This window comes from Anolis sagrei, chromosome 4 (assembly GCF_037176765.1).
Source record: "Anolis sagrei isolate rAnoSag1 chromosome 4, rAnoSag1.mat, whole genome shotgun sequence".
Lineage (NCBI taxonomy): Eukaryota > Metazoa > Chordata > Lepidosauria > Squamata > Dactyloidae > Anolis > Anolis sagrei.
In genome coordinates, this window is record NC_090024.1 from 106146052 (window position 1) to 106170649 (window position 24598).

General features: G+C 46.1%; 1 protein-coding gene across 2 annotated transcripts in view; it reads right to left on the reverse strand.

The window, feature by feature from the left end:
- Positions 1 to 4786: 4786 nt before the first annotated feature.
- Positions 4787 to 24598, reverse strand: part of IRX4 (iroquois homeobox 4) — a 43461-nt gene continuing 23649 nt past the window's right edge. For both annotated transcript variants that reach the window (XM_060774617.2, XM_060774619.2), the window contains exons 2-6: positions 23470 to 23598; positions 20756 to 21010; positions 14003 to 14109; positions 8744 to 9072; positions 4787 to 5544 (exon numbers count right to left, since the gene is read on the reverse strand). In XM_060774617.2, the coding sequence (XP_060630600.2) occupies positions 4880 to 5544; positions 8744 to 9072; positions 14003 to 14109; positions 20756 to 21010; positions 23470 to 23514 (1401 nt within the window). In that variant the 5' untranslated portion in view covers positions 23515 to 23598 and the 3' untranslated portion in view covers positions 4787 to 4879. The remainder of the gene's footprint in view (positions 5545 to 8743; positions 9073 to 14002; positions 14110 to 20755; positions 21011 to 23469; positions 23599 to 24598) is intronic.

The following is a 24598-nucleotide window of genomic DNA, read 5'->3' on the forward strand; positions in this document are numbered from 1 at the left end:
GACGGGTAATGGAAAAAAAAGGGGGAGTTCCTCTGAAGATGTCAGCCACAGATGCAGGCGAAACGTCAGGAGAAAATGCTGCTAGAATAGAACACGGTCATACAGTGATTCCCACCTTTAAAGTCTTCGACAATACAAAAGGGGAGTTATTTTAGAAAGTTAAACAGTGCAGTGACTGGTCTGACTCTGAAGGAGCTGGGGGTGGTGACGGCCGACAGGGTGCTCTGGCGTGGGCTGGTCCATGAGGTCAAGAAGAGTCGGAAGCGACTGAACGAACAAACAACAAACAGTGCAACCTATTTAGAAGACATATTGCCCCTCCTGGGGTGTGTGGGGTGTATTAGCCCAGGGGCTAAAAAAAACCACTTCGTGAGTTTTGTTCAAAGTTTCTCATATAATAATAATAATATAATAGGTAAAAGGTAAAGGTTTCCCCTGGCATTAAGTCTGACTCTAGGGGTTGGTGCTCATCTCCATTTCTGAGCCGAAGAGTTCCCCAGCGGTACCTATTGATCCATTCACATTTGCATGTTTTCGAATTGCTAGCTTGGCAGAAGCTGGAGCTAACAGCGGGAGCTCCTTGGATTCCAGCCTTTCAGTCAGCAAGGTTTAACCCACTGCACTACCGGGGGCTCCATCTATATAAATAAACATGTAATGTTAGTTTGTGGGATTAATATAACTCAAAAACCACTGGACGAATTGACACGAAATTTGGACACTACACCCGACTTAAAAACCCCAAAAAGCTAAATGACGATCCAACTCATGTTCAAAAATGATATCTCCCACTCAGTATCCCCTAGACCAGACCCTTTAGGGGAGGAGGATGCTCCAAAAGCTTGCTTCTTGGATTTCTTTGAGAGCACCCCAATCCATACATATTTCCTATACCTGGACGGCAACTACCAGCAATCCTCCAGATAGATAAGAAAGATAAATCATATAGAGATAGATAGTAGGTAGATAGATCAATCAGGAGGATTGCTGGGAGTTACAGTCCAAGAATAGGTAGAGAAGGAAAAAAGGAGAGAAAGAAAAAGGAGAGGCAGGAATAAAAGAGGTAGAAAAGGAAGGAAGGGAGGAAGGAAGGAAGGATAGAAAGAAAAAGGGAGGGGAAGGAATAGAAGAGATAGAGAAGGAAGGAAGGAAGGAAGGAAGGAGAGAAAAAAGGAGAGAAAGAAAAAGGGAGGGGAAGGAATAGGTAGAGAAGGGAGGAAAGAAGGAAGGAAGGAAAGAAAGAGAGAAGGAAAGAAAAAATGGAAGGAAAGAGAGAAAGAAGGAGGGAAGGAAGGAGAGAAAGAAAGGAGAGAAAGAAAAGGGGAGGGGAAGGAATAGAAGAGGTAGAGAAGGAAGGGAGGAAGGAAGGAAATAAAAAGGGAGGGAAGGAAGGAAGGAAAGAGCCTCCCTCTTTCCTTCCTTCCTTCCCTACCTATTCTAGGAAGGAAGGAAGGAGAGAAAGAAAGGAGAGAAAGAAAAAGGGAGGGGAAGGAATAGATGAGGTAGAGAAGGAAGGAAAGAGAAGGAAAGAAAAAAGGGAAGGAAGGAAAGAGGGAGGGAAGGAAGGAGAGAAAGAAAAGGGAGGGGAAGGAATAAAAGAGGTAGAGAAGGAAGGAAGAAAAGAAACAGAAGGAAATAAAAAAGGGAAGGAAGGAGAGAAAGAAAAGAAAAAAAGAAAAATGGAGGGGAAGGAATAAAAGAGGTAGAGAAGGAAGGAAGGAAAGAAAGAGAGAAGGAAAGAAAAAAAGGAAGGGAAGGAAGGAGAGAAGGAAAGGAGTGAAACGGAGGGAAGGCTGGCCACAGCAATGCGTGGCGGGTACAGTTAGTATAATACTAAAATGTTATTTATTACTCGCTTTTCCAGTGCACACTATGGGAAGGGAAGGGTTGTCACACTGTTTAATATTTGCTTGGGGGAGCGGCGAGGGGCTTCTTTGAAAAGGTGCCACTCACCCTCCTTCCAACCCATTCACACGTGTGTTACTCCCCTCCCTTCGCTTCAGGTTTTTGAAGCCACCCTTTGTAGTCTATTCGGCTACTTTTCCATCCGGGAAAAGTTTGCCAAATTGGTCTTTTCACGAAGGGGGGGGGGGCGGCGAAGGTGGCCACAACCCCCTTCCCTTTTTCCTCTCTCTCCCGGCTGCGCTTTCTCTTGAATGTCAGAACAGTAACGCATCCATCCTGACGCGCTGAAATATTCATAGAGAATCCAACGATTCGCTCTCCTCGCCAGCGGAGGAGCTCGGAGTTAAAACGGGAGTTTAAAACGTCAAATGTTCCATGTGAATCAATTGCTTTGCACACATTAAAGAGGGGCGGCGGAGGGAGGGGGGTGGGCTTCCAAAGAGCCTCCAGGGGGACAGCAGGGCTTCCCCGGTGGCTTCACGTCCCAACAACTTAATTTCCAAAGACAACCAACGCTTCTCCCGTCTACCGTTCCTTTTGCCTCTCACCCTCCGCCTTTGAATACTGTAAATGGGCAATTGGAGCGCTGTCATCACCTCGGCTATCATGGAAGGCAGGCCTGATTCATGCAACAGGGTCCTATGCAGATATTTTCCCTGGTAACTAAGTATCACCTCACTGACCCCATTTGTGTTTTCCTATTTACTGATCCGATGACTCCTGGAATGAATCGTGGCCAAACACAAGCGGCAATTGTGTCTAGCCAAAAACATTCAGTGTGGGTGGCTTCTGAGGGAGCAAGATAGTTTGCTCAAGAAGCACCTTCTCTTGGGTGATTAATACAGAACCTATTTCCATCTTGACAACAGAGAAAGCTGCAAAACATGATGTTTTCCCAAGAAGCCTCAAGAGACACTAGATTGTTTAGTGCAGCTTCTCATGGCTGGCATCTCCATCCTCAGTGTCAACAACCTGACATCTTGGATCTTCTCCAAGGGCAAATTCTCCTAAAGACTCCTGTTGGTTCTCCTCTTTCGACCTGTACTCCGGTTTTAATTTGTGTCAGGGAGCGGCTTGAGAAATTGCAAGTCGCTTCTGGTATGGGAGAATTACTCATCTGCAAGGACATTGCTCAGGGGACGCAGGGATGTTTTGATGATATTTTTACGATTCTTGTGAGAGGCTTCTCTCATGTCCCCGCATGGGGAGCTGGAGCTGACAGAGGGAGCTCATGCGCGCTCTCCCCGGATTCGAACCTGCGACCTGTAGTCTTCAGTCCTGTGGGCACAAAGTTTAACCCATTGCTCCACAGAGGCGCCTACTGCTGTTTTATGCTGTTTAAATTTGTTATTGTTTTGTTTTTAATTGTATTTTGTCTTGGGCTTGGTGCCATGTAGGCCTCCCCGAAGAGAGGTGGAGACCGGGTAGAAAAATATAGTAGTAGTAGTAGTACTTCTTCTCCTTCTCTTTCTTTCTTTCTTTCTTTCTTTTTCCCCTTCCCCTTCTTCTTCTTCTTCCTTCTTCTTCTTTCCCCCCTTTTCCTCTTCCTCTTCTTTTTCTTTCTTCTTCCTCTTTTTCCTCTTCTTCTTCTTTCCCCCTTTTCCTCTTCTCCTTCTTTCTTCTTCCTCTTTTTCCTCTTCTTCTTCTTCTTCTTCTTCAATACTCTGGTGTCCAACAGCTTTTCAAGGTTGGGTTACAAAACGTCTTCCTGTGTCTTCAGCTTTCTTGGAGAGATGTCTTCGCTGAAAGTGACTCGCCTAAGGTTTCCACAGCAGAGCCCATTCGAACCCTAGTCTCCAGAGTCAAAATTACCTGCATTTATTGATAAATACTGTACCTCTCCAGGAATGTTGATGGGCAGGAAGAGATTTAAAGATGGGCTCAAAGCCAACCTTAAAAACTCTGGCATAGGTACCGAGAACTGGGTAGCCCCGGCCCTTGAGCGCTCCAGCTGGAGGTCAGCTGTGACCAGCAGTGCTGTAGAATTTGAAGAGGCACAAATGGAGGGAGAAAGAGAGAGACATGCCAAGGGGGACCACCTGGAAACCAATGCCCTAACTGCGGGAGAACATGATGATCAAGTATAGGGCACAGTCACTTATGTGAGTAGACTGACATAGACAACCCTGCTCGGACAAGGAGGGATCACCTAAGTAAGTACTGTACCTCTGTTGTAGCCACCAGTTCAATACCAACTTACCAGGATCAACTCAACTCGACTTACCTCTCAATAGGCCTACTAGAAAGAAGTGTTTTTCAAGCACCTATAATTGATGTTGGATGAAGTGACCCACCCCAACGAATGCTTCTTTCTCCTTCTTCAGAAGCGCTTTGGAGGCGGAATGCCACCAGACCACAAACCCGAGGCCAACCTCTGCGAGACAAACCATTTATTCGGAGTGAACATAACCTTTTTTTACGACATAGCTCATTTGGCCAAGTTCAAATGCCGTGTTTGTTCGTGTGCGTGCGCGCGAGGGTGCCAAAAGTCGGTGGAAGAAGTGCGGTTTTGTTTTGTTTTTCTGTTTGGAATGGGAACAATGGGGAAAAGGGGGAGAAAAGAAAAGCCCGAGGAGGAGGAAAGTCTTGTTGTTGCTGTTGTTTTGGAGGAGAGGAGACAACATAAATTTGGCATGCCACAAATCAATAAAGAAAAGCAGGTCCCAACACCCTCCTCTCCCTTTAGGACGCGGAATCCGAATGTGGCGCCTTGTAAACAACTTGCCCAAAGTAAACCGGAAGTGGGCGCCTGCTCTCAAGGAGGACCGTGCTCTGGACTTAAATAACAGTGAAGACGTTGATCCCTTAAGCCAAGTGTGTGTGTGTGGGGAAAGGAAGTCTCTTTTATCTTTCTGTCCTCAAACGTGGCCACTGGAAAAAAGGTCTCTAGTTGGAAGCCAAGTTTGTGTTGATCCCCCTATCTCCCCGTACCCCATCATCCCGAAGAGGAAGTGGAGGAAGAGGAGGCGGTCCGTTAGGAGCAGAACATCTTGCTGCCGGCTTTGGGGAAGGCCAGGAAGTCCTTGCCGGGGTCCTGGGGCCCCGCCAGGCCCTTGAGCACGGCGGCGGCGGCGGCGGAGCGCCCCAAGGCCCCGCTCTCCAGGAGGGCGCCCTTGGAGGTGGCCCAAGACACGGCGGTGTTGCTCAAGGCCTGGTTCAAAGTACTGTGCCGGAAGAGCGGGTCGTGGAAGACGCCGTCCACCCAGTTCCTGAGGTTGGCCACGGGGGAGTCCTTGGGGGGCGGAGGGGCAGCGGGGCCGGCCGAAGAGGAAGAGGAGGACGAGGAGGAGGAGGAGGACGAGGAAGAGGGCGCCCCCTGCTGGCGCTTCAGCATGCAGGAGGGGAACTCCGCCTGGTTGAGCGAGGTGGCCGTGTGCGCCAGGGACCAGATGCGCGGCTTGCTGCCCGGCTCCAGGAGCTGCTGCTGGTAGCACGGCTTGGCCTCGCAGCTCTCGGCGGGGTCCTTGAGGCAGCCCTTGGCCCCGGCGCCCAGGGAGGAGGGGGGCTCCTTGCAAGGCTCCGCCACGGGCCCGAAAGGAGGAGGCGCCTTCAGCTCGCCCTCGGAGCCCTCCGACTCCAGAGGGTCGTAGTCGTCCAGGTCGCTCAGGCCCAGCTCCTTGTCCTCCTTGCTCCCGGGGTCTGCGGAGGGAATGAATGAATGCACTTACTGAATGCACGCAATTAGCTCACTAGTAGTCATTCATATTAACCGACTGGATCTACCCTTCTCATCTATCTATATTCTATCTATATAAATAAAATGTTATGTTAGTTTGTAGGATTAACAGAACTCAAAAACCACTGGATGAATTGGCACCAAATTTGGACACGATACACCCAACAGCCCAATGTATGTCCTTCACTCAAAAAAATGATTTTGTCATTTGGGAGTTGTAGTTGCTGGGTTTTGGAGTTGTAGCTCACCTACATCCAGAGGTCACTGTGGACTCAAACAATAATGGATCTGGACCATTACACGAATACTCAATATGCCCAAATGTGAAAACTGGTGGAGTTTGGGGGAAATAAAATCTTGACATTTGGGAGTTGTAGTTGCTGGGCTTTAGAGTTCACCTACAATCAAAGAGCATTCTGAACCCCACCAACGATGGAATTGAACCAAACTTGGCACTCAGAACTCCCATGACCAACAGAAAATACTGGAAGGGTTTGATGGGCAGTGTCCTTTGGTTTTGGAGTTGTAGCTCACCTACATCCCGAGATCACTGTGGACTCAAACAATAATGGATCTGGACCAAACTCTACACGAATACTCAATATGCCCAAATGTGAAAACTGGTGGGGTTTGGGGAAAATAGAATCTTGACATTTGGGAGTTGTAGTTGCTGGGATTTATAGTTCACCTACAATCACAGAGCATTCTGAACCCCACCAACGATAAAATTGGGCCAAACCTCCCACACAGAACCCCCATGTGGGCCACAGCAACGCGTGGCAGGGGACGACTAGTCTATATAAATAAAAATGTACTGTTAGTTTGTGGGATTAACATGACTCAAAAACCACTGGACAAATTGACACCTAATTTGGACACAATACACCTATCACGCCAACAAGTCACTATCACTCATAAAAACACTGAAAAACACAGTGGAAAAAACTTAAAAAGCCAAAAAAAAGCAAAAAGATGATACAGCACATGTGTAAAAACGACTCCCCCAGCAAACAAAACACACAATAGCATCTCTACACTCTCTTCTGGACTACAGCTCCTAGGATCCTCTAGACAAGGCCTTTTAGGAGAGGAAGATGATCCAAATGAATTGCTTCCAAACTGCAAGCTTTCTTCTCCTTGGATTTCTTTGTGGACATCCCAATCCCTGCATATTTCCAATTTCCTTTTCCTGGACTGCAACTCCCAGTAATCCTCCAGATAGATAAAATAGATTACATTAGGTAGGTAGATAGATTGATCTGGGAGTTGCAGTCCAAGAGAAGGGAGAAAGGGGAGAAAGTGGAAGGGAAGAGAAGGAAGGAGAGAATGAAAGAAAAAAAGGGAAAGAGGAAAGGAAGGAAAGAAAGAAAGGAGAGAAAGGCGAAGGGAAAGAAAAGAGAGAGGGGGAAGGTAAGAGGAAGGGAAGGAAAAAGGAGAGAAGGAAAGGAGAGAAAGATGGAGGGAAGGTTGGCCACAGCAACGCATAGCGGGTACTGCTAGTTCTTAACAGACCCTATTTTCACATTGGCACGGGAGAAGATTGCAAGCTATCGCGCACTGTCTTCCAAGAGTCTTGGTGACTGCAGAGACCTAACTGCATTATATGCCTAGACTGATCTGTTTGATCTGCATTCTATGCTCAGAACAGACCCAGTTCAAACTGCCTTACATCATCATAGCCCAATATGAGTCGAGATCTAATAAATGATAGAATCATAGAGTTGAAAGAGACCTCATGGGCCATCCAGTCCAACCCCCTGCCAAGAAGCAGGAAAATTGCATTCAAAACACCTCCAACAGATGGCCATCCAGCCTCTGTTTAAAAGCCTCCAAAGAAGGAGCCTCTACCACATGGGTGTAAACCAGGCATGGGCAAACTTCGGCCCTCCAGTTGTTTTGGACTTTAACTTCCACAATTCCTAACAGCTGTTTATATCCAAAACACCTGGAGGGCCGAAGTTTGCCCATGCCTGGTCTACATTGACCATATAATCCAATTCGAACTGCATTGTTTGACATTGTAGGTCCAGCCTTTGGGTACATCTGATTGACAACCATTTGAGATGAGTGCCACCTCGGGAGTAAATCCGACTTTAATGCCAAGCAAACAGTCAGAAAAGCCAGAATCATAGAATCATAGAGTTGGAAGAGACCTCATGGGCCATCCAGTCCAACCCCCTGCCAAGAAGCCGGGAAATTGCATTCAAAGCATCCCCAACAGAGGGCCATCCAGCCTCTGTTTAAAAGCTTCCAAAGAAGGAGCCTCCACCACACTCTGGGGCAGAGAGTTCCACTGATGAACAGCTCTCACAGTCAGGAAGTTCTTCCTAATGTTCAGATGGAATCTCCTTTCTTGGAGTTTGAAGCCATTGTTCCATTCCTCCTAGTCTCCAGGGAAGCAGAAAACAAGCTTGCTGCCTCCTCCCTATGACTTCCTCTCAGGTATTTATACACGGCTATCGTGTCTCCTCTCAGTCTTCTCTTCTTCAGGCTAAACATGCCCAGCTCCTTAAGCCGCTCCTCATAGGGCTTATTCTCCCGACCCTTGATCATTTTAGTCACCATCCTCTGGACTTATCCATTTACACTGCCATTATAATGCATGTTGAACTGGATTATATGGCAGACTCATATAATCCAGTTTCTTATGGTTCAATCTGCATTATATGAGTCTACACTGAACTTTCTGCCCTGCTTCCTTCACACTTCAAGTCAGTAAGGCTGCAGAATGAATGCAGTTTGATACTACTTGAACTGCCATAGCTCAGTGCTATGGAATGCTATGGGCTAAAAGCTAAAAGCCTTGCCAAACTACAACTCCTATGATGCCATCCTATTGAGGCATAGCAGTCAATCTGAGATGACTATGTTGTTCAGCCATAAGATGCACCTATTGAGTTTACTTGACAATATTCGTCCAGGGGAGGCTGAGAGAGTGTCGCTCATCCAAGGTCACCCAGTGGGTTTTCATGACTGACAGGATGCCAAGAAGTCCTAGTCGAAGACTCAAAGACTAGTGCATTTACTTAAAGGGGACCCAAGGCAAGACACAGCTCTGCACATCTCAAGGCTTACTTTCAACTCTAGTCTTGGTGAACTGAAGGAGAAACTGAGAGACGACTCATGCTTTCACCCGAGGAGAGAAGGACTTGGGGGACCTACCTGCCATCTTCTCGCTCTTGAGGCCTCCTCCTCCTTGGCCCTCCCCGTCGTCCTCCTCCTCTTCCTCCTCCTCGTAGGGCCGCTTCTCGTCGGCGCACTTGTTCCTCGGAGGCCAGGTCATCTTGTTCTCCTTCTTGAGGCGGCGGCGGGCGTTGGCGAACCAGGTGGAGACCTGGGTGAGGGTCATCTTGGTGATGATGGCCAGCATGATCTTCTCGCCTTTGGTCGGGTAGGGGTTCTTGCGGTGCTCCTGCAGCCAGGCCTTCAAGGTGCTGGTCGTCTCTCGGGTGGCGTTCTTCCTCCGGGTGCTGCCGTCCATGGTGCCGTATCTACAAGAACCAGAGGCGTTATCAATACATCCACGGCTGGGAGGTGTTGCCTTTTGGAGACTACAAATCCCAGAATCCTCTAGAGGTCTTCAAAGAATGCATCTACACTCTGGAATGAATGCAGATGAGCAGGGTACACCACTTAAACTGCTTTGGCTCATTGGTATGGAATCATGTGAGCTATAGCTTGTCGAGGAACCAGGGCAGAGAAGATTCAAGGCCTTGTAAAACTACAACTCTCATAATTCCCTTGAATTCCCAGGGAATTCAAGTGGTTTCCAACTGCATTCTGTCTATAATATAGAAGACATGCTTATAGTTGGGGTTGCATTCCTCTGCACACTTATTGGGGGCCCTTCCACACAGCCCTATATCCTAGAATATCATTATCTGAGTGTGGACTCAGATAACCCAGTTCAAAACCGATATTGTGGGATTTTCTGCCTTGATATTCTGGAATATCGGACTGAGTGGAAGGGCCCAACTATGGGTACCCCTATACTACCAAACAGATGCCATATACAATCCAGATTATCTGCTTTGAACTGGATTATATGGCAGTGTGGACTCAGATAATCCAGTTCAAAGCAGATATTGTGGGATTTTCTGCCTTGATATTCTGGGATATAGGACTGAGTGGAAGGGCCCAACTAAAGGTACCTCTATACTATCAAAAGGATACCATATAAAATCCAGATTATCTGCTTTGAATTGGATTATATGGCAGTGTGGACTCAGATAATCCAGTTCGAAGCAGATATTGTGGGATTTTCTGCCTTGATATTCTGGGATATAGGACTGAGTGGAAGGGCCCAACTAAGGGTACTCCTATACTAGCAAAAAAGATGCCATATAAGTAGATAATCTGAATAATTTGCTTTGATAATCTGGATTATATGGCAATGTAAAAGTGGCCTAAGTATTATTTTTGTATTTTTAAGTACTCTGTTCTTTTTTGAGGGGCGGGGGGGGGGGGGGTAGGGTTAGAGTTAGGGTTAGGGATTTCCCCAACAGAATCGCCATGGCTCCATGATGTGGAATCCTGGGATTTGTAGTTTGTTGAAGCACCAAAGCTCTTTTGGCAGAGCGGGAGAAAGGAAGGAAAGGAACTACAACTCCCAGATGCTAGAGCACTGAGGCAGGGCTGAAGTGGTGCCAAACTACAGCACAGACACACCCTTAGTTCCCAAAAATGTAGACTGGGATTTAGGCCCCATCTGTATTGTCATATAATGCAGTTTGACTGCATTGAACTCCATGATCCGCCCTGAGTCCCTTTGGAGGAGATAGAGTGGAATATAAATGAAGTTTTATATTATTATTGTTGTTGTTGTTGTTGTTGTTGTTGTTATATGATACGAGGCTATATTGCCATATAATGCAGCTCAATGCAGTTAAACTGCGTTTTATGGCAGGGCCTTGGTTCACAATGTATTTGGACTAAAAACGCTCTAAAAAGGGCTCTAAAACTGGCAAAGGATGCAGACAGATGCCCTCCACGTTTCCTCAGAAGTAAGACATCTCTGGGGTTTGCCCAGGAAAAGAGCACAGTGTGGGAGGCTTAAGGAGCATCCGTGTTCATCTTGAACAGTGTTCAGTGAAGCTGACTTATTGTCACAGTCGGCTTGTGTGCATCCTATTGCAAGAGGTGTTCCCTTTTGCAAGATGGGAACCTCGAGGGAAAATACAGCCTCTCCCCCATAGAACACACCCAAGCAAGCTCGTTAATAAACATATAGATTTCTATGATTAATAGTACATTTCTCACCTAGCCTTTTCTTCTAGAGTTTTTTAAACGCACAAGACATTGGGCTACACCTGAATATTTAATGCACATCATCCAAGGAAAGGTCAGCAACACCCACCGGGCTTAAAAGGCTGGAATAGTGTAAGCGGGATTCTTGGCTTTACAAAATAACATCACTCCAAAGCATTTTTTCAACATGATGGGTGAGAATGGAAGGAATAAAAGCAGGCAGAATAGTGGGATGTGTAGTTTGGTGAAGCACAGCAGTATTATTGGGCAAAGAAAAGGCTACAGAACTTCAAACTCCAAGCAAGGACATTAGGAAGAACTTCCTGACTGTGAGAACCGTTCAGCAGTGGAACTCTCTGCCCCGGAGTGTGGTGGAGGCTCCTTCTTTGGAAGCTTTTCGACAGAGGCTGGATGGCCATCTGTCGGGGGTGCTTTGAATGCACTTTCCCTGCTTCTTGGCAGGGGGTTGGACTGGATGGCCCATGAGGTCTCTTCCAACTCTATGATTCTAACTTGCAAAACCAAAAGCTCTCAGTATTCCACAGCATTGAGCCATGGCTTTTCAAGTGGTGTGAAACCACATTCATTTTGCAGTGTAGACGCACCCCAACTCTCTTGCTCAAGCTGCCAAGAGGATCCTTTAAAATTACTAAATGGTTGGCAAAAAAAATGCCGAGTTAAAACCGGGATCGAGTCGCTTCCAGACGCTCAGCACTCTACCAACCAGGGAATGCCTTGTCTCTTCCTTCGGTTGCCAATCAATCACAGTGGCGCATGCGCGTTGGGCGTCTCTATGCAATTAAGACAGAGCCGCTGGGGTTTTCTGCGGGGGAGTCGTTGAAAGGAAGGGAAGTGATACAGCATAGACCACTGCAGCAGAAGGCGCATGCGCAGGGAAAGGTCCCATTGACTTGGCCTACTGCTCTCTTAAGGGCATTCATTCCCCAACCTGAAATGATGGTCACTCCCCCAGTGGTTCTCAACCTGGGGTCCCCAGATGTTTTTGGCCTACAACTCCCAGAAATCCCAGCCAGTTTACCAGCTGCTAGGATTTCTGGGAGTTGAAGGCCAAAAAAATCTGGAGACCCCACGTTGAGAACCACTGATAAAAAGCTTGGATCCATGGAACCAATTTCTTATTTTAATTACTTTCAGAAACATTATAGCCCAGAGGTCCTCAACCTAAGGCCCGAGAGCTAAATAGGGCCCTCCATGGTCATTTATCCGGCCCTTGCTCAGGGTCAACCTAAGTCTTGAAAGCACACAACAATAACAACAATCCTATCCCATCAGCCAAAAGCAGGCCCACACTTACCATTGAAATACTTTATACTTGTTAGAATTGTTCTTCATTTTAATTATTGTATTATTTTTATGTGTTTTTTTTGCACTGCAAATAAGATATGTGCAGTGTGCATAGGAATTCATTCATGTTTTTTTCAAATTATAATCCAAACTCCAACAGTTTGAGGGTCTGTGACCTAGCTCTCTATTTGAAAAGTTTGAGGACCCCTGTTATAGCCGGTGAATTGACAAGTTGGGAAAGTTACACGACCCGGAAGTGGGCGGGAACCATTTAAAAAGGCAACTTTTCCAGTCTATGGGCCAGAAAGCAAACCCTGCTGATGGATCAAAGGCTGGTGGAGGGAAGTTCCACCCTTGCGGTTCCAGGAGGTGTAAACAAGCCCTGTATCAGTGCAAACACCCCCGACACAACATGTTATTGCCACTTCTGGGGTGTGTGGGGGTGTGGAATAATCTCTGTCCAAACCACTGACAGTTTGGTAATTGATTTTACTGACAATTCGACTGCTTGTGGCTTTACACAAGCAGTATTCTACTCCCATTCAGATCCTGTCCATCTCGACTGCACACTTTTATCTTCTTCAGCCACGTTGCGTGATCATTGTGCTTCTTTCAAGGCATGCCCAGATGCACAAAGCCAGGGGTGTATCTACATCAGGCATGAGCAAACTTCTGCCCTCCAGGTGTTTTGGACTTCAACTTCCACAATTCCTAACTGCCTACCAGCCCGTGCCTACTCTAGATGCTTAGGATTTCAGATTAAACATGAGCCAACAATGAGATGCTGCGGCAAAAGAAGCCAATGGGAGTTTGGCCTGCATCAATAGGAGTATAGTGTCTGGATCCAGGGAAGAAGTCATGCTACTTCTCTATTCTGCCTTGGTTAGACCACATCTGGAATATTGTGTCAAATTCTGGACACCACAATTGAAGAGAGATATTGACATGCTGGAATGTGTCCAGAGGAGGGTGACTAAAATGATCAAGGGTCTGGAGAACAAGCCCTATGAGGAGCAGCTTAAAGAGCCGGGCATGTTTAGCCTGCATAAGAGAAGGCTGAGAGGAGACATGATGTTGTTTTCCTTCGTTCAGTCTCTTCCGACTCTTTGTGACCTCATGGACCAGCCCACGCCAGAGCTCCCTGTCAGCCATCACCACCCCCAGCTCCTTCAAAGTCAAGCCAGTCACTTCAAGGATGCCATCCAGACATGATAGCCATGTATAAATATGTGAGAGGAAGTCATAGGGAGGAGGGAGCTAACTTGTTTTCTGCTGCCCTGGAGACTAGGCAATGGCTTCAAACTACAAGAAAGGAGATTCCATCTGAACATTAGGAAGAACTTCATGACTGTGAGAGCCATTCAGCAGTGGAACTCTCTGCCCCGGAGTATGGTGGAGGCTCCTTCTTTGGAAGCTTTTAAACAGAAGCTGGATGGCCATCTATGGGGAGTGTTTGAATGCAATTTTCCTGCTTCTTGGCAGGGGGTTGGACTGGATAGCCCATGAGGTCTCTTCCAAGTCTATGATTCTATAATTCTATTCCACAATTCCTAACAGTTGGTAAATTAGGAGTTGAAGTCCAAAACACCTGGAGGGCCGAAGTTTGTCCATGGCTGATTTACACTGCAGAATTTGCACTTTACTGTCATGCTATGGCTTCCTGTCCCATATTTTTGGCAGAGAGAAGGCTCAAGACCTTGTACAAATGACAACTCCCATGATTCCCACAGCATGGACCCTTGGTCATTGAAGCGGGGGGTCAAACTGCATTCATTGCACAGTGTAGATGCACTCCAGGAGTCAAAAGCAGAAACCCTCTCCTCTCCTGAGTGGGGCCTCTCAAGAACCCATTGCTGTGGAGGGCCTTACCTGTCGTATTGGTACTGGCTCAGCGTGTGGTCGTAGGGGTAGTAAGCGGCCGCCTGAGTGATCCCTGCATGCGCAGAACCGCCTCCTTCCTTGGAATCAAAGCTGTTCTGGAACATGAAAGCCAAGCACAGAGTCACTCAACATGCCCTTTGAAATCCTATCAATTTCAGGGAAAGGGGTTAGAGCACTTGCTTTGATACTATTAAGCTAATTGAATTAAATTGGAAGCTAAAGCAGCACCGAGTTTCTGTTCTGGGAGAAATTGGGCATGGGTGTTAATTAATTAACCAATTAAGCATTACTGTCACTGGAAAAAAACCCACACGGGTGTCATATTTTAGAGGGCAGATTCCTGACCCAATACGTTTCAGATAGTCAGAAGCAGTTAAGCAGCTTCAGACTAATAACACGTTAGGGATTCCTCATCTTCGGAAGAGGAAGGGGCGCAGGGAAGTGCTCAGGAATTGGAGGGAGAAGAATCAGATGATAAGGGTTTGAAAGTGCCCACATTTCTAGAGAGACAAAAAGAGACAGAGCACAGACGGCGTTCAGGTAGGATAGCTGCTAAAAACGCTGAGCTAATTGGGAGACGCACTAGCATCTCCTACGTGGTGAATTCAGGGCTATAAATCAGAAGCAGGAGCAGCCAGCTTTTGCTGGTAACAACGACCCTGATACTGATGTGTTCACTTCAATGGAATCTGCTTTGTGTCTGCTGCTAAGGACTTAGTTCATTGCCCGTTGTCTTTTGGGACTTCGTAATTTGTGTCTGGATTAAGACCTCCTTGTTTTCTTTTGCACTTTTCAATTGCATTTGCTTATCCTTTGTTTTTGCTGAAGTAAAGGCATTTTTCTTTTACTTTCACCATTGTCTAAAGGCTGTTTTTGAAGGGCAACTCAGGACATAACATGATTTTTGTTCATTGGTTATAAAGGTCATTTTCTAATTGGGTCCATCATAAAAACACAGAAAAGGTTTATTAAACTGCAAAATCTTTGTTGCTGTGGGGCATCCTGCAGCACATTTTGTTCTAGTTTTTCAATTAATATCTTATCTGAGTCTCAACTAATTCAACAAAGTTGGTGGCAGCCACAAAATGAAGTTTCTGGAATATAACAACTACTTTCAAAGTAAGTACTACACAATTTAAAAGGAAATAACACTTTCAAACGTTTTTTCAGATGTTATTACATAGTGCCTTAATTCTGACAACCCCTGCTGCTACTCCCAATGTAGGCAAGATTTATTGTACACACTGGACTTTGCAAAGGGACCAAAGGGAAATTACTAGGGACAAACAAGAGTCAAATATGGCATTATAGTAGACAAAACAGTGGTATGCCTGTAATGAACTGGGGAGCACAGTATGAAATTTGGGGGGGGGGGGGAGGACTCCTGGCTATAGATTTTGTTCCACATTTTTTAAAAAAAACATGGCAGATCTAATGTACTGCAAAACCAAAATCGCCATGCATGAGTTTTTACATGTGACAAAAGCAAGGAACTTCTTCCTCACTGGATCCATGCAGATAGCTTCGAGCAATGGTATCTTTTGAAATAAATATTTGGCAACAAAGAGCGTATATTAAATTTGAATCAAAACTCATCTTGTGGTATGAGATGTGTTGGGTTTCATCTCTGGACTGCACAAGTCTCCAGTCCTCAACCAGTAACTAGACTTAGATATAGGATTAGAGTGAGGGATTCCTTTCCCCACATTCCTATGCATGCTTTTCTTAGAAGGGGTTTTGTTTTACTTTTCTTGCTTGCCACTATCTTCTCCCTCCTTTGAAGATGTAGCAATGGAATCTTTGTGAGGGATGAGATAACTTGCCCTGGCTTGGCCATGTGGTCAGTCTCCACTGCCCTCTCCCTGCAGCTACATTATGCCATTCTCTATTGCCCTCTCATGCAGCTACATTTTGCCATTCTCCAGGCAAAATGTAGCTGCATGAATTTTTTGACTTTTTATCCTTTTTACCTTACTAGAAGATGAGCTTAGTAAGCTACTTAGATCCAATGCCTTTTCTATCAAGAATGGATTTCTTTTCTTGAATAAATATTTTGAACCTAAAGTTCTGTCTCTGCAATCCTGTTCCATCCTGTTGAATAGAAACATATCTTTGCTCGCCACACCTACGTTTCTGATGGTTATGAAGTATGCTTCTGGAACTCTGCTATATTTATGGTGGAGTCACACTAAGCGAGGGTTATTTTTGAGCCTAACAGCTCTGATTCCCAACAAGATGCCACAAATCAATGTTGTGACCTACAAAGTTGTGGAACTGCTATGCAAGAGACAAGTTATGGGATTTTTCAGCAAAAGACAACTACAACCTTCCAGCCTCCTTTGATATTATCTATCATTTTCCCTGTGTTTTCAGAGGTGAGCCTCAGTTCTCACTGAGAAGTGGCTAGAGCAGCAACAGCTTTTCTTAAAAGCAATACAGAATTGTGAGATATCATTCTTGCAATGTGAAGTGCATGTGTGTGAACACAAAGAAATGGATTAACACAGCTGCCTGAGCTTTTTGATTTCCATTGAAGGTGTGGCTATGAGGACTTTCTCTATCAGTATCTGCCTCATTATAATTCAGTACTGCAGGGAGTTGGATGGGATGGTCCTTGTAATATCTTCCAACCCTATGATTCTATTAGGCTGGGTTACCTGTGGCTTTCCAGGTAATGATGAGCCACAGTTAGCATCATCCTTCTTGCTACCTAGAGAGGATGGGAAGCCCTTCAAAATATCTGCTAGGCCTCATACCACTCACTAGGCCCGCTCTGCACTATCGCTTGTTAAATACTCCAGTGGGCCATTTTCTGGAAAATGAGAAGGACAGACAGAAGGATTCCAGTGACTTAATCTTAATTTATGTAGAAAGGTAATGTAGTCTGGAATATGGTACTAACCCCTCTCCCCACCATTCACATGGATCTGTGCTGTCAGCCATATATTTGCATAGTAATGGCTATGATTTGCTGTTTACAAGTTTTTTTAACACAGATCCTATATTTTCAATTTAATTCCAATTTACATTCATATCTTTTTCCCTGTAAAGATGCCCATATGTATTAGAAACTAGATAAATACAACAGTCACGTAATCAAAGACTGAGATTTCTAGATCTCTCTAGAAATGTCTACGTTAGAGTATTTAGACTAGAATTCTTGGAATTTCTAGCATGACTCTATGGTCAACTTCGACTAGAGATGGAGGACCGAGATATTATAAGAGAGGTGTTCTCTCTAGAAATCTCTTGGTCTTCAACAACTCGAGGAAGTTGACCACAGAGTCACGCCAGAGGGCCTAGGTTTTCCTAGAGAGGTGTTCTCTTTAAAAATCTTTAGGTTCTCCAACAGGACAAGAGGAAGTTAACTACACAATTGAATAAATAGTGGTAACTTAAGACCCCAAGTAGTCTTGGCCAGTGCTACTGAATGGTGATCCTCAAGCCATTGGCTGTCAGTCCATGGTGAATCTCAAGGGGGAGAAAGAAACAATTGAAGTATATGGGAAAAATGTGGCACTGGTCCTTGGCACAACAGATGGCTTGAGACACATTGCCCTAGGTCAGGGGTGTCAAATTAATTTTCATTGTGGGTCACATCGGCCTTATTGTTACCTTCAAAGGAATCCATATAGACAGAGGGCCACCAAAATTTGTTTACTTTGTGGTCAGTGCTCTTTTAGTTTTTACCCAGTTTGGGTCCTAGATGTTAATGAACGACAATTCCCATCACTTTTGATTATCTGCCATGTGGACTGGGAATAATGGGAATTGAAAACCAGCAACACTTGGGGTTCTGAGGTTGGGGAAAGGTTAAAGGGCATTTTAAAGTCAGACATCATATCCTCAAGCCTTGTATCTAAATTCACACCCCACTATCATAATGAAACAGAACAAAGTGCAGCCTTCCAGATATCACTGTATCACAACTCCCATCAGTTTTAGTCATATCAAATTATGAGCAATACATGAATTATAGTTCAGCATCTGGAGGGCCTCATAAAATGATATCTAGCTTCTATGGTTGCCCTTCTTACATTTGAGGTTTTGACTTTTGTGGATCTGATTATTCTGCCTAGGATTTGGTTCTTCGGGTGACTTTCCAGGGGAAGTTGTATTGGAGAGATTCCTAGAGAGAACAAAGCAATTTGACAAAATTCTGTTCTTGGGTTCAAAGTGTTATTTCCTATTTAATTGTGTGGTGCTGACTTTGAAAGTTGCTGTTATCCTCCAGAAGCTTTGTTTTTTGTGGCTGCCACAAACTATATTGAATTGGTTGAGACTAGATGAGATATTTATTGAAAAAATAGAGCAAAACGTGCTGCAAATATCTCTGGATATTTTTCAATGAATATCTTGGAATATTCATTGAAAAATATCCAGAGATATTAGGCAAGCCCCAATCCTGGCAATCTTCAGGAAGAGCCTGAAAACTTGGCTGTTCCAGTGTGCCTTCAATGAATGAATGAATGAATAATAATCCCCTAACTTGACCAAACCCTGCAAAAATGCCCTCTGAAACACTTTATTTTTACCTTCAACCCTATTTTGTCCTTCAGATTCCCTGTTCAGATACATTACATTGCTCTCTCACCCAGTGTTTTTAAATTTTTAATTTATTGAAACTGACCCTGCCCACTGTGATTAATTTTTGTGATTTAAATGTTGCAATTTTATATTGCTGATGTGTTATTTATACTGGTTCTTGTATTTTATTTTATTTTCTTTATATTTTACTGCTGTGTTGTGTTATATATTGCTTTATTGTATTGTTGGGCTTGGCCTCATGTAAGCTGCCCCGAGTCCCCTTGGGGAGATGGTGGCGGGGTATAAATAAAGTTGTTGTTGTTATTATTATTATTATTATTATTATTATTATTATTATTACCTGCTACTAAGGTGGCTGTTCAAGTCCTGAACCGGTGCTTGGCCACTGTAAAGGACTGGGTGAGGGCGAACAAATTGAAACTGAATCCAGACAAGACAGAGGTACTCCTGGTCAGTTGCAAGGCTGATCAGGGCATAGGATTACAGCCTGTGCTTGACTGGGTTACACTCCCCCTGAAGACGCAGGTTCGTAGCTTGGGAGTGATCCTGGACTCATCGCTGAGCCTAGAACCCCAGGTTTCGACAGTGTCCAGGAGAGCTTTTGCACAGTTAAAGCTCGTGCGCCAGCTGCGCCCATGCCTTGGGAAGTCTGACTTGGTCACGGTGGTCCACGCTCTGGTTACATCCTGTATAGACTACTGCAACGCTCTCTACGTGGGGTTGCCTATGAAGATTGCCTGGAAGCTGCAACTAGTCCAACGCTCGGGCAGCCAGTCTACTAACAGGAGTGGGTTACAGGGAACGCACAACTCCTCTGTTGCGCCAGCTCCACTGGCTGCCAATTAGCTTCCAAGCACAATTCAAAGTGCTGATTTTAACCTACAAAACCCTATACGGTTCCATCCCATAACGTATTTATTTATTTATTTACCTTACTTATATACCGCTGTTCTCAGCCCGAAGGCGACTCACAGCGGTTCACAACAAATACGAACAGCAAAAATTCAGTGCTACAGTATAAAAACAGTTAACAACCTAACACATTACACAATTAATAAACAGTTACTACAATACCCATTCACTGTCATCTCATCATCAAAAACGTGTTCCAGATTCGTCATCCATTGTTCCATTCCAGTGTTCATTAGCCAATCATTGCACTAATTATTTGAACGCCTGCTCAAACAGCCAAGTCTTCACTTTTTTGCGGAATACCATTAGAGATGGTGCTAGTCTAATGTCCGTGGGAAGGGCGTTCCACAGCCGAGGAGCCACCACTGAGAAGGCCCTATCTCTCGTCCCCGCCAGCCGAGCTTGAGAAGCAGGCGGGATCGAGAGCAGGGTCTCCCCGGAAGATCTCAAAGTCCTGGTGGGTTCATAGGCAGAGATGCGGTCGGATAGGTAGCTTGGGCCGGAACCGTTTAGGGCTTTAAAGGCCAACGCCAGCACTTTGAATTGAGCCCGGTAGCAGATCGGTAGCCAGTGGAGTTGGCGCAACAGGGGGGTTGTATGCTCCCCTATGAACCATCAACGCTGTTAAGATCTTCTCGAGGGGCCCTGCTCTTGGTCCCACTACTCTCACAATCGCGTCTGGTGGGGACGAGAAACAGGGCCTTTTCTGTGGTGCCCCCCCCCCCCCCCGGCTATGGAACTCTCTCCCGATTGAGATCAGACCTGCCCCCTCCCTCCTGACCTTCAGAAAGCTAGTGAAATCCTGGCTATGGAACGAGGCATTCCCAGAATAATGGCGGAGACTGGCAATTGACTAAAGTTATCGACCACATATGCGGACTGAGTGGGACATGATTTTATCTTGACGAACTGGCTTTTATGTATTTTAGTCTATACGTATTTTAATTTATTGTTGATGTACGATGTTTTAGATTGTATTGTTACCATTGAATTCTTGCTGTTAGCCAGTTTGAGTCCCTCTAGGGAGGTAGAGAAGATAGGGATACAAAAGTTTTAAATAAATAAATAAATAAATAAATATTATTAAGGCCAAAACATCTGAGGACACACAGGTTGAGAACCACTGCCTTCGAGAGAAGGCATAAGTCAAACCAGCAAATGTGGAAGGAGGCCCATAAATCTTAAAGATGTTGTCACATTTTTCCTGACCGCCCCCTTCCTGTCTTGAGTCTGGGGTATATAGCAGCGCTGGGATGCTGCGCCTGCGCGTTGGCGGCTTACCAAAGAGTAGAAGGCGGAGGCCTCGGTCCCGTAGGTGACGTAGTTGCCATAGCCTTGGCTGTTGGCGTAGGGGTTCCCGTAGACCCCCAGCGCGGCGGCCGAGTTGAGCTCGTGCCTGGCCGTGGCCAGCAGCCGGCTCTCGTAGACCGGGCAGTAGACCGGCGCCTGCGCAGAGGCCGCCGCTGCCGCTGAATCGGTCAGGCTCCGGCCGCTGGTCTCGCAGCACGTGGTCAAGGAGTTGGTGGTCATCAGGAACTGGACAGACAGACAGACAGAAAGAAAGGAGGACTACTGAGACGCAGCGGCAAAGAGGGAGGCGTCCTCCTCCAATCCAGCCAACTTTGGAGGCACCTGCACTGCCAAATAAATCACTGCCTTTCGGCACCACTTGAAGTGCCTTGGCTCAAGGCTATGGAATCCAGAGATGTGTAGATTTGTGAGGACTCTTTGGCAGAACAGGCTCAAGATTGTGTAAAACAACAGCACCCATCCATTGTATTCAAGGTGGAGTCGAACTGTATCAATTCTACCAAACTGATTAGGATTTTGGTTTTTATTATTATTATTTTTGTCGTGTCAGGAGCGACTTGAGAAACTGCAAGTCGCCTCTGGTGTGAGAGAATTGGCCGTCTCCAAGGACGTTGCCCATGGGACATTGCCCGGATGTTTTGATGTTTTTATCATCCTTGTGGGAGGCTTCTCTCATGTCCCCGCATGAGGAGCTGGAGCTGATAGAGGGAGCTCATCCTCCTCTCCCCGGATTCCGGTAGCACCCAACGTCCCTTCTATACTGCCATACAAAACCTGTTTTGAACTGGATTATATGGCATTGTGGAGTTTATTTGTTCAGTCGCTTCCAACTCTTTGTGACCTCATGGACCAGCCCACGTCAGAGCTCCCTATTGGCAGTCACCACCCCCAGCTCCTTCAGGGTCAAGCCAGTCACTTCAAGAATACTATCCACCCATCTTGCCCTGGAAGGAAAAAAGGAAGAGGGGCCGACCAAGGATGGAAGCAAAAAAGCGAAGGAAGGAAGGAAGGAAAGAGGTAGAGAAGGAAGAAAGGAGAGAAAGAGGAAGGGAAAGAAAAGGGGGAAGGAAAGAAAGAGGTAGTGCAGGAAGGAAGGAAGGAAAGTAAAAAGGAAAGAGGGATCGAAGGAAGAAGGGAAAAAGGGTAGAGAAGGAAGAAAGGAGAGAAATGGAAGGAAAAGGAAAAGGGAGGAAGGAAGCCCACGTCAGAGCTCCCTGTTGACTGTCACCACCCCAGCTCCTTCAGAGTCAAAGTAGTCACTTCAAGAATACCATCCATCCATCTTGCCCTGGAAGGAAAAAGGAAGAGGGGCCGACCAAGGGCAAGATGGATGGTATCCTTGAAGTGACTGGCTTGACCCTGAAGGAGCTGGGGGTGGTGACAGTCGACAGGGAGCTCTGACGTGGGCTTCCTTCCTCCCTTTTCTTTCCCTTTCTCTCCTTTCTTCCTTCTCTACCTCTTTCCCTTCTTCCTTCGATCCCTCTTTCCTTTTTTACTTTCCTTCTCTCCTTCCTTCCTTCCTGCTCTACCTCTTTCCTTCCTTCCCCCTTTTCTTTTCCTTCCTCTTTCTCTCCTTTCTTCCTTCTCTACCTCTTTCCCTTCTTCCTTCGATCCCTCTTTCCTTTTTACTTTCCTTCTCTCCTTCCTTCCTTCCTGCTCTACCTCTTTCTTTCCTTTCCCCTTTTCTTTCCCTTTCTCTTTCTCTCCTTTCTTCCTTCTCTACCTCTTTCCTTCCTTCGCTTTTTGCTTCCATCTTTGGTCGGCCCCTCTTCCTTTTTTCCTTCCAGGGCAAGATGGATGGATGGTATTCTTGAAGTGACTGGCTTGACCCTGAAGGAGCTGGGGGTGGCGACGGTCGACAGGAAGCTTTGACGTGGGCTTCCTTCCTCCCTTTTCCTTCCCTTTCTCTCCTTTCTTCCTTCTCTACCTCTTTCCCTTCTTCCTTTGATCCCTCTTTCCTTTTTTACTTTCCTTCTCTCCTTCCTTCCTTCCTGCTCTACCTCTTTCCTTCCTTCCCCCTTTTCTTTCCCTTCCTCTTTCTCTCCTTTCTTCCTTCTCTACCTCTTTCCTTTTTTTACTTTCCTTCTTCCTTCCTTCCTGCTCTACCTCTTTCTTTCCTTCCCCCTTTTCTTTCCCTTCCTCTTTCTCTCCTTTCTTCCTTCTCTACCTCTTTCCTTCCTTCCTTCCTTCGCTTTTTGCTTCCATCCTTGGTCGGTCCCTCTTCCTTTTTTCTTTCCAGGGCAAGATGAATGGATGGTATTCTTGAAGTGACTGGCTTGACCCTGAAGGAGCTGGGGGTGGTGACGGTCGACAGGGAGCTCTGGCGTGGGCTGCTCCATGAGGTCACGAAGAAGCGACTGAACAAATAAACAATAACCAGCCCGGGCAGTTCTTATCCTGAATCCTGGAATGTGAAGCTCTTTAAGATGGTCCCCCCTCATTCTTTTTCTCTTTGCTTGCCCTCTGACACCAAGTGGGGTCTTTTCTAGAGGTGGGACTGCCGCCCAAAGTGGAGAAGGTGGTCATTTGATGGGAATCAGCCACCCCACAAACACTTCCAATAGATTCAGTTCCTGCAAACCCATTTATTTGCTCATAGAGAGGGATCGACTTGGGCTAGAAGGAGAAGCGGAAGGAAGGAAAAAGCGTGGAAACGACTCAATCCCGACGGCAAAGCTTCTTACCTGGGGTGCCGATGAGTAGGGGTATCCGAACTGGGGGTAGGACATGGCAACGGGGGGGATCCCAGGTTCCAGGAGCGATCAGGAGCGGCGTCGGGGTCCGCTCAGCCCTCCTCTCGAGTGTCCGAGGGGCTGAAACACAACCAAAATTCATGGGTTTGAGCCTGTCATTCTCTCTCCCCGGAAAACATTCATCACACCCAAAAAAAGGTTTGGACCCACATTCCTCCACAGGAAAGCGTTCCCTGAGGAAAGGTCTGCCTTGCGCAGGCGCAGAAGAAGCGAAGAAGGGAGGAGGGGGTTCAACACTTTTAATTAGAAATTAATTAACGAGCTGCTGCCTCCGTAGCCCTCCCTCCGACTCAGTTCCAAATGAGAGAGGAAGGCGCGACCGGCGAGGCTTTGAAAAGACTCAACTGTTGAAAGGAGCTCCGGCACAGAGGAAGGGTTTTTTAACACCAAGTATTTTGATCTTGGAAGTGTCTATGGACAACGCTGGCTCTTCGGCTTAGAAATGGAGATGAGCACCACACCCCAGAGTCAGACATGACTGGACTTAATGTCAGGGGACAACCTTTTTTTTAATTATTTTGATTTGCAATGTGTACTTTGCAGTTTCTCATCGCACAATTATTAAAATGTGTATCTCTTCCCATCAGGAACCAGGAACTCTGAATATTATACTTCTTTTTTGTAGAGTATTTTAAAAAGGATTTTTTTCCCCATCATCCCCCGACCCCCCCCCCCCCCCAAACTCCTTCAAAGGAAGGATAAAAGCCAATCTTAAAAACTCTAGCATAGACACCAAGAACTGGGAAGCCCTGGCTCTTGAGAGCTTCAGATGGAGGTCAGCTGTGACCATCAGTGCTGTAGAATTTGAAGAGGCACGAATGGAGCAAAAGAGAGAAACATGCCAAGAGGAAGGCGTGTCAAGCCAGGGCGGTAGCCAGAAAAACATTTTGGGGAGGGTTGAAAATTTCGGGGGGGGGGGGTTGAAATCTGCCTCCTAGCTCATGCCAGGCCTGTAGCGAGGGGGGGGGGGGGAGGTTAGGGGTTCACCCCCCCCCCCGAAATTTTTCGGGTTTAAAAAAATAAACCTGGTTTACTCATGAATTTTAACTGGTTAACCAAA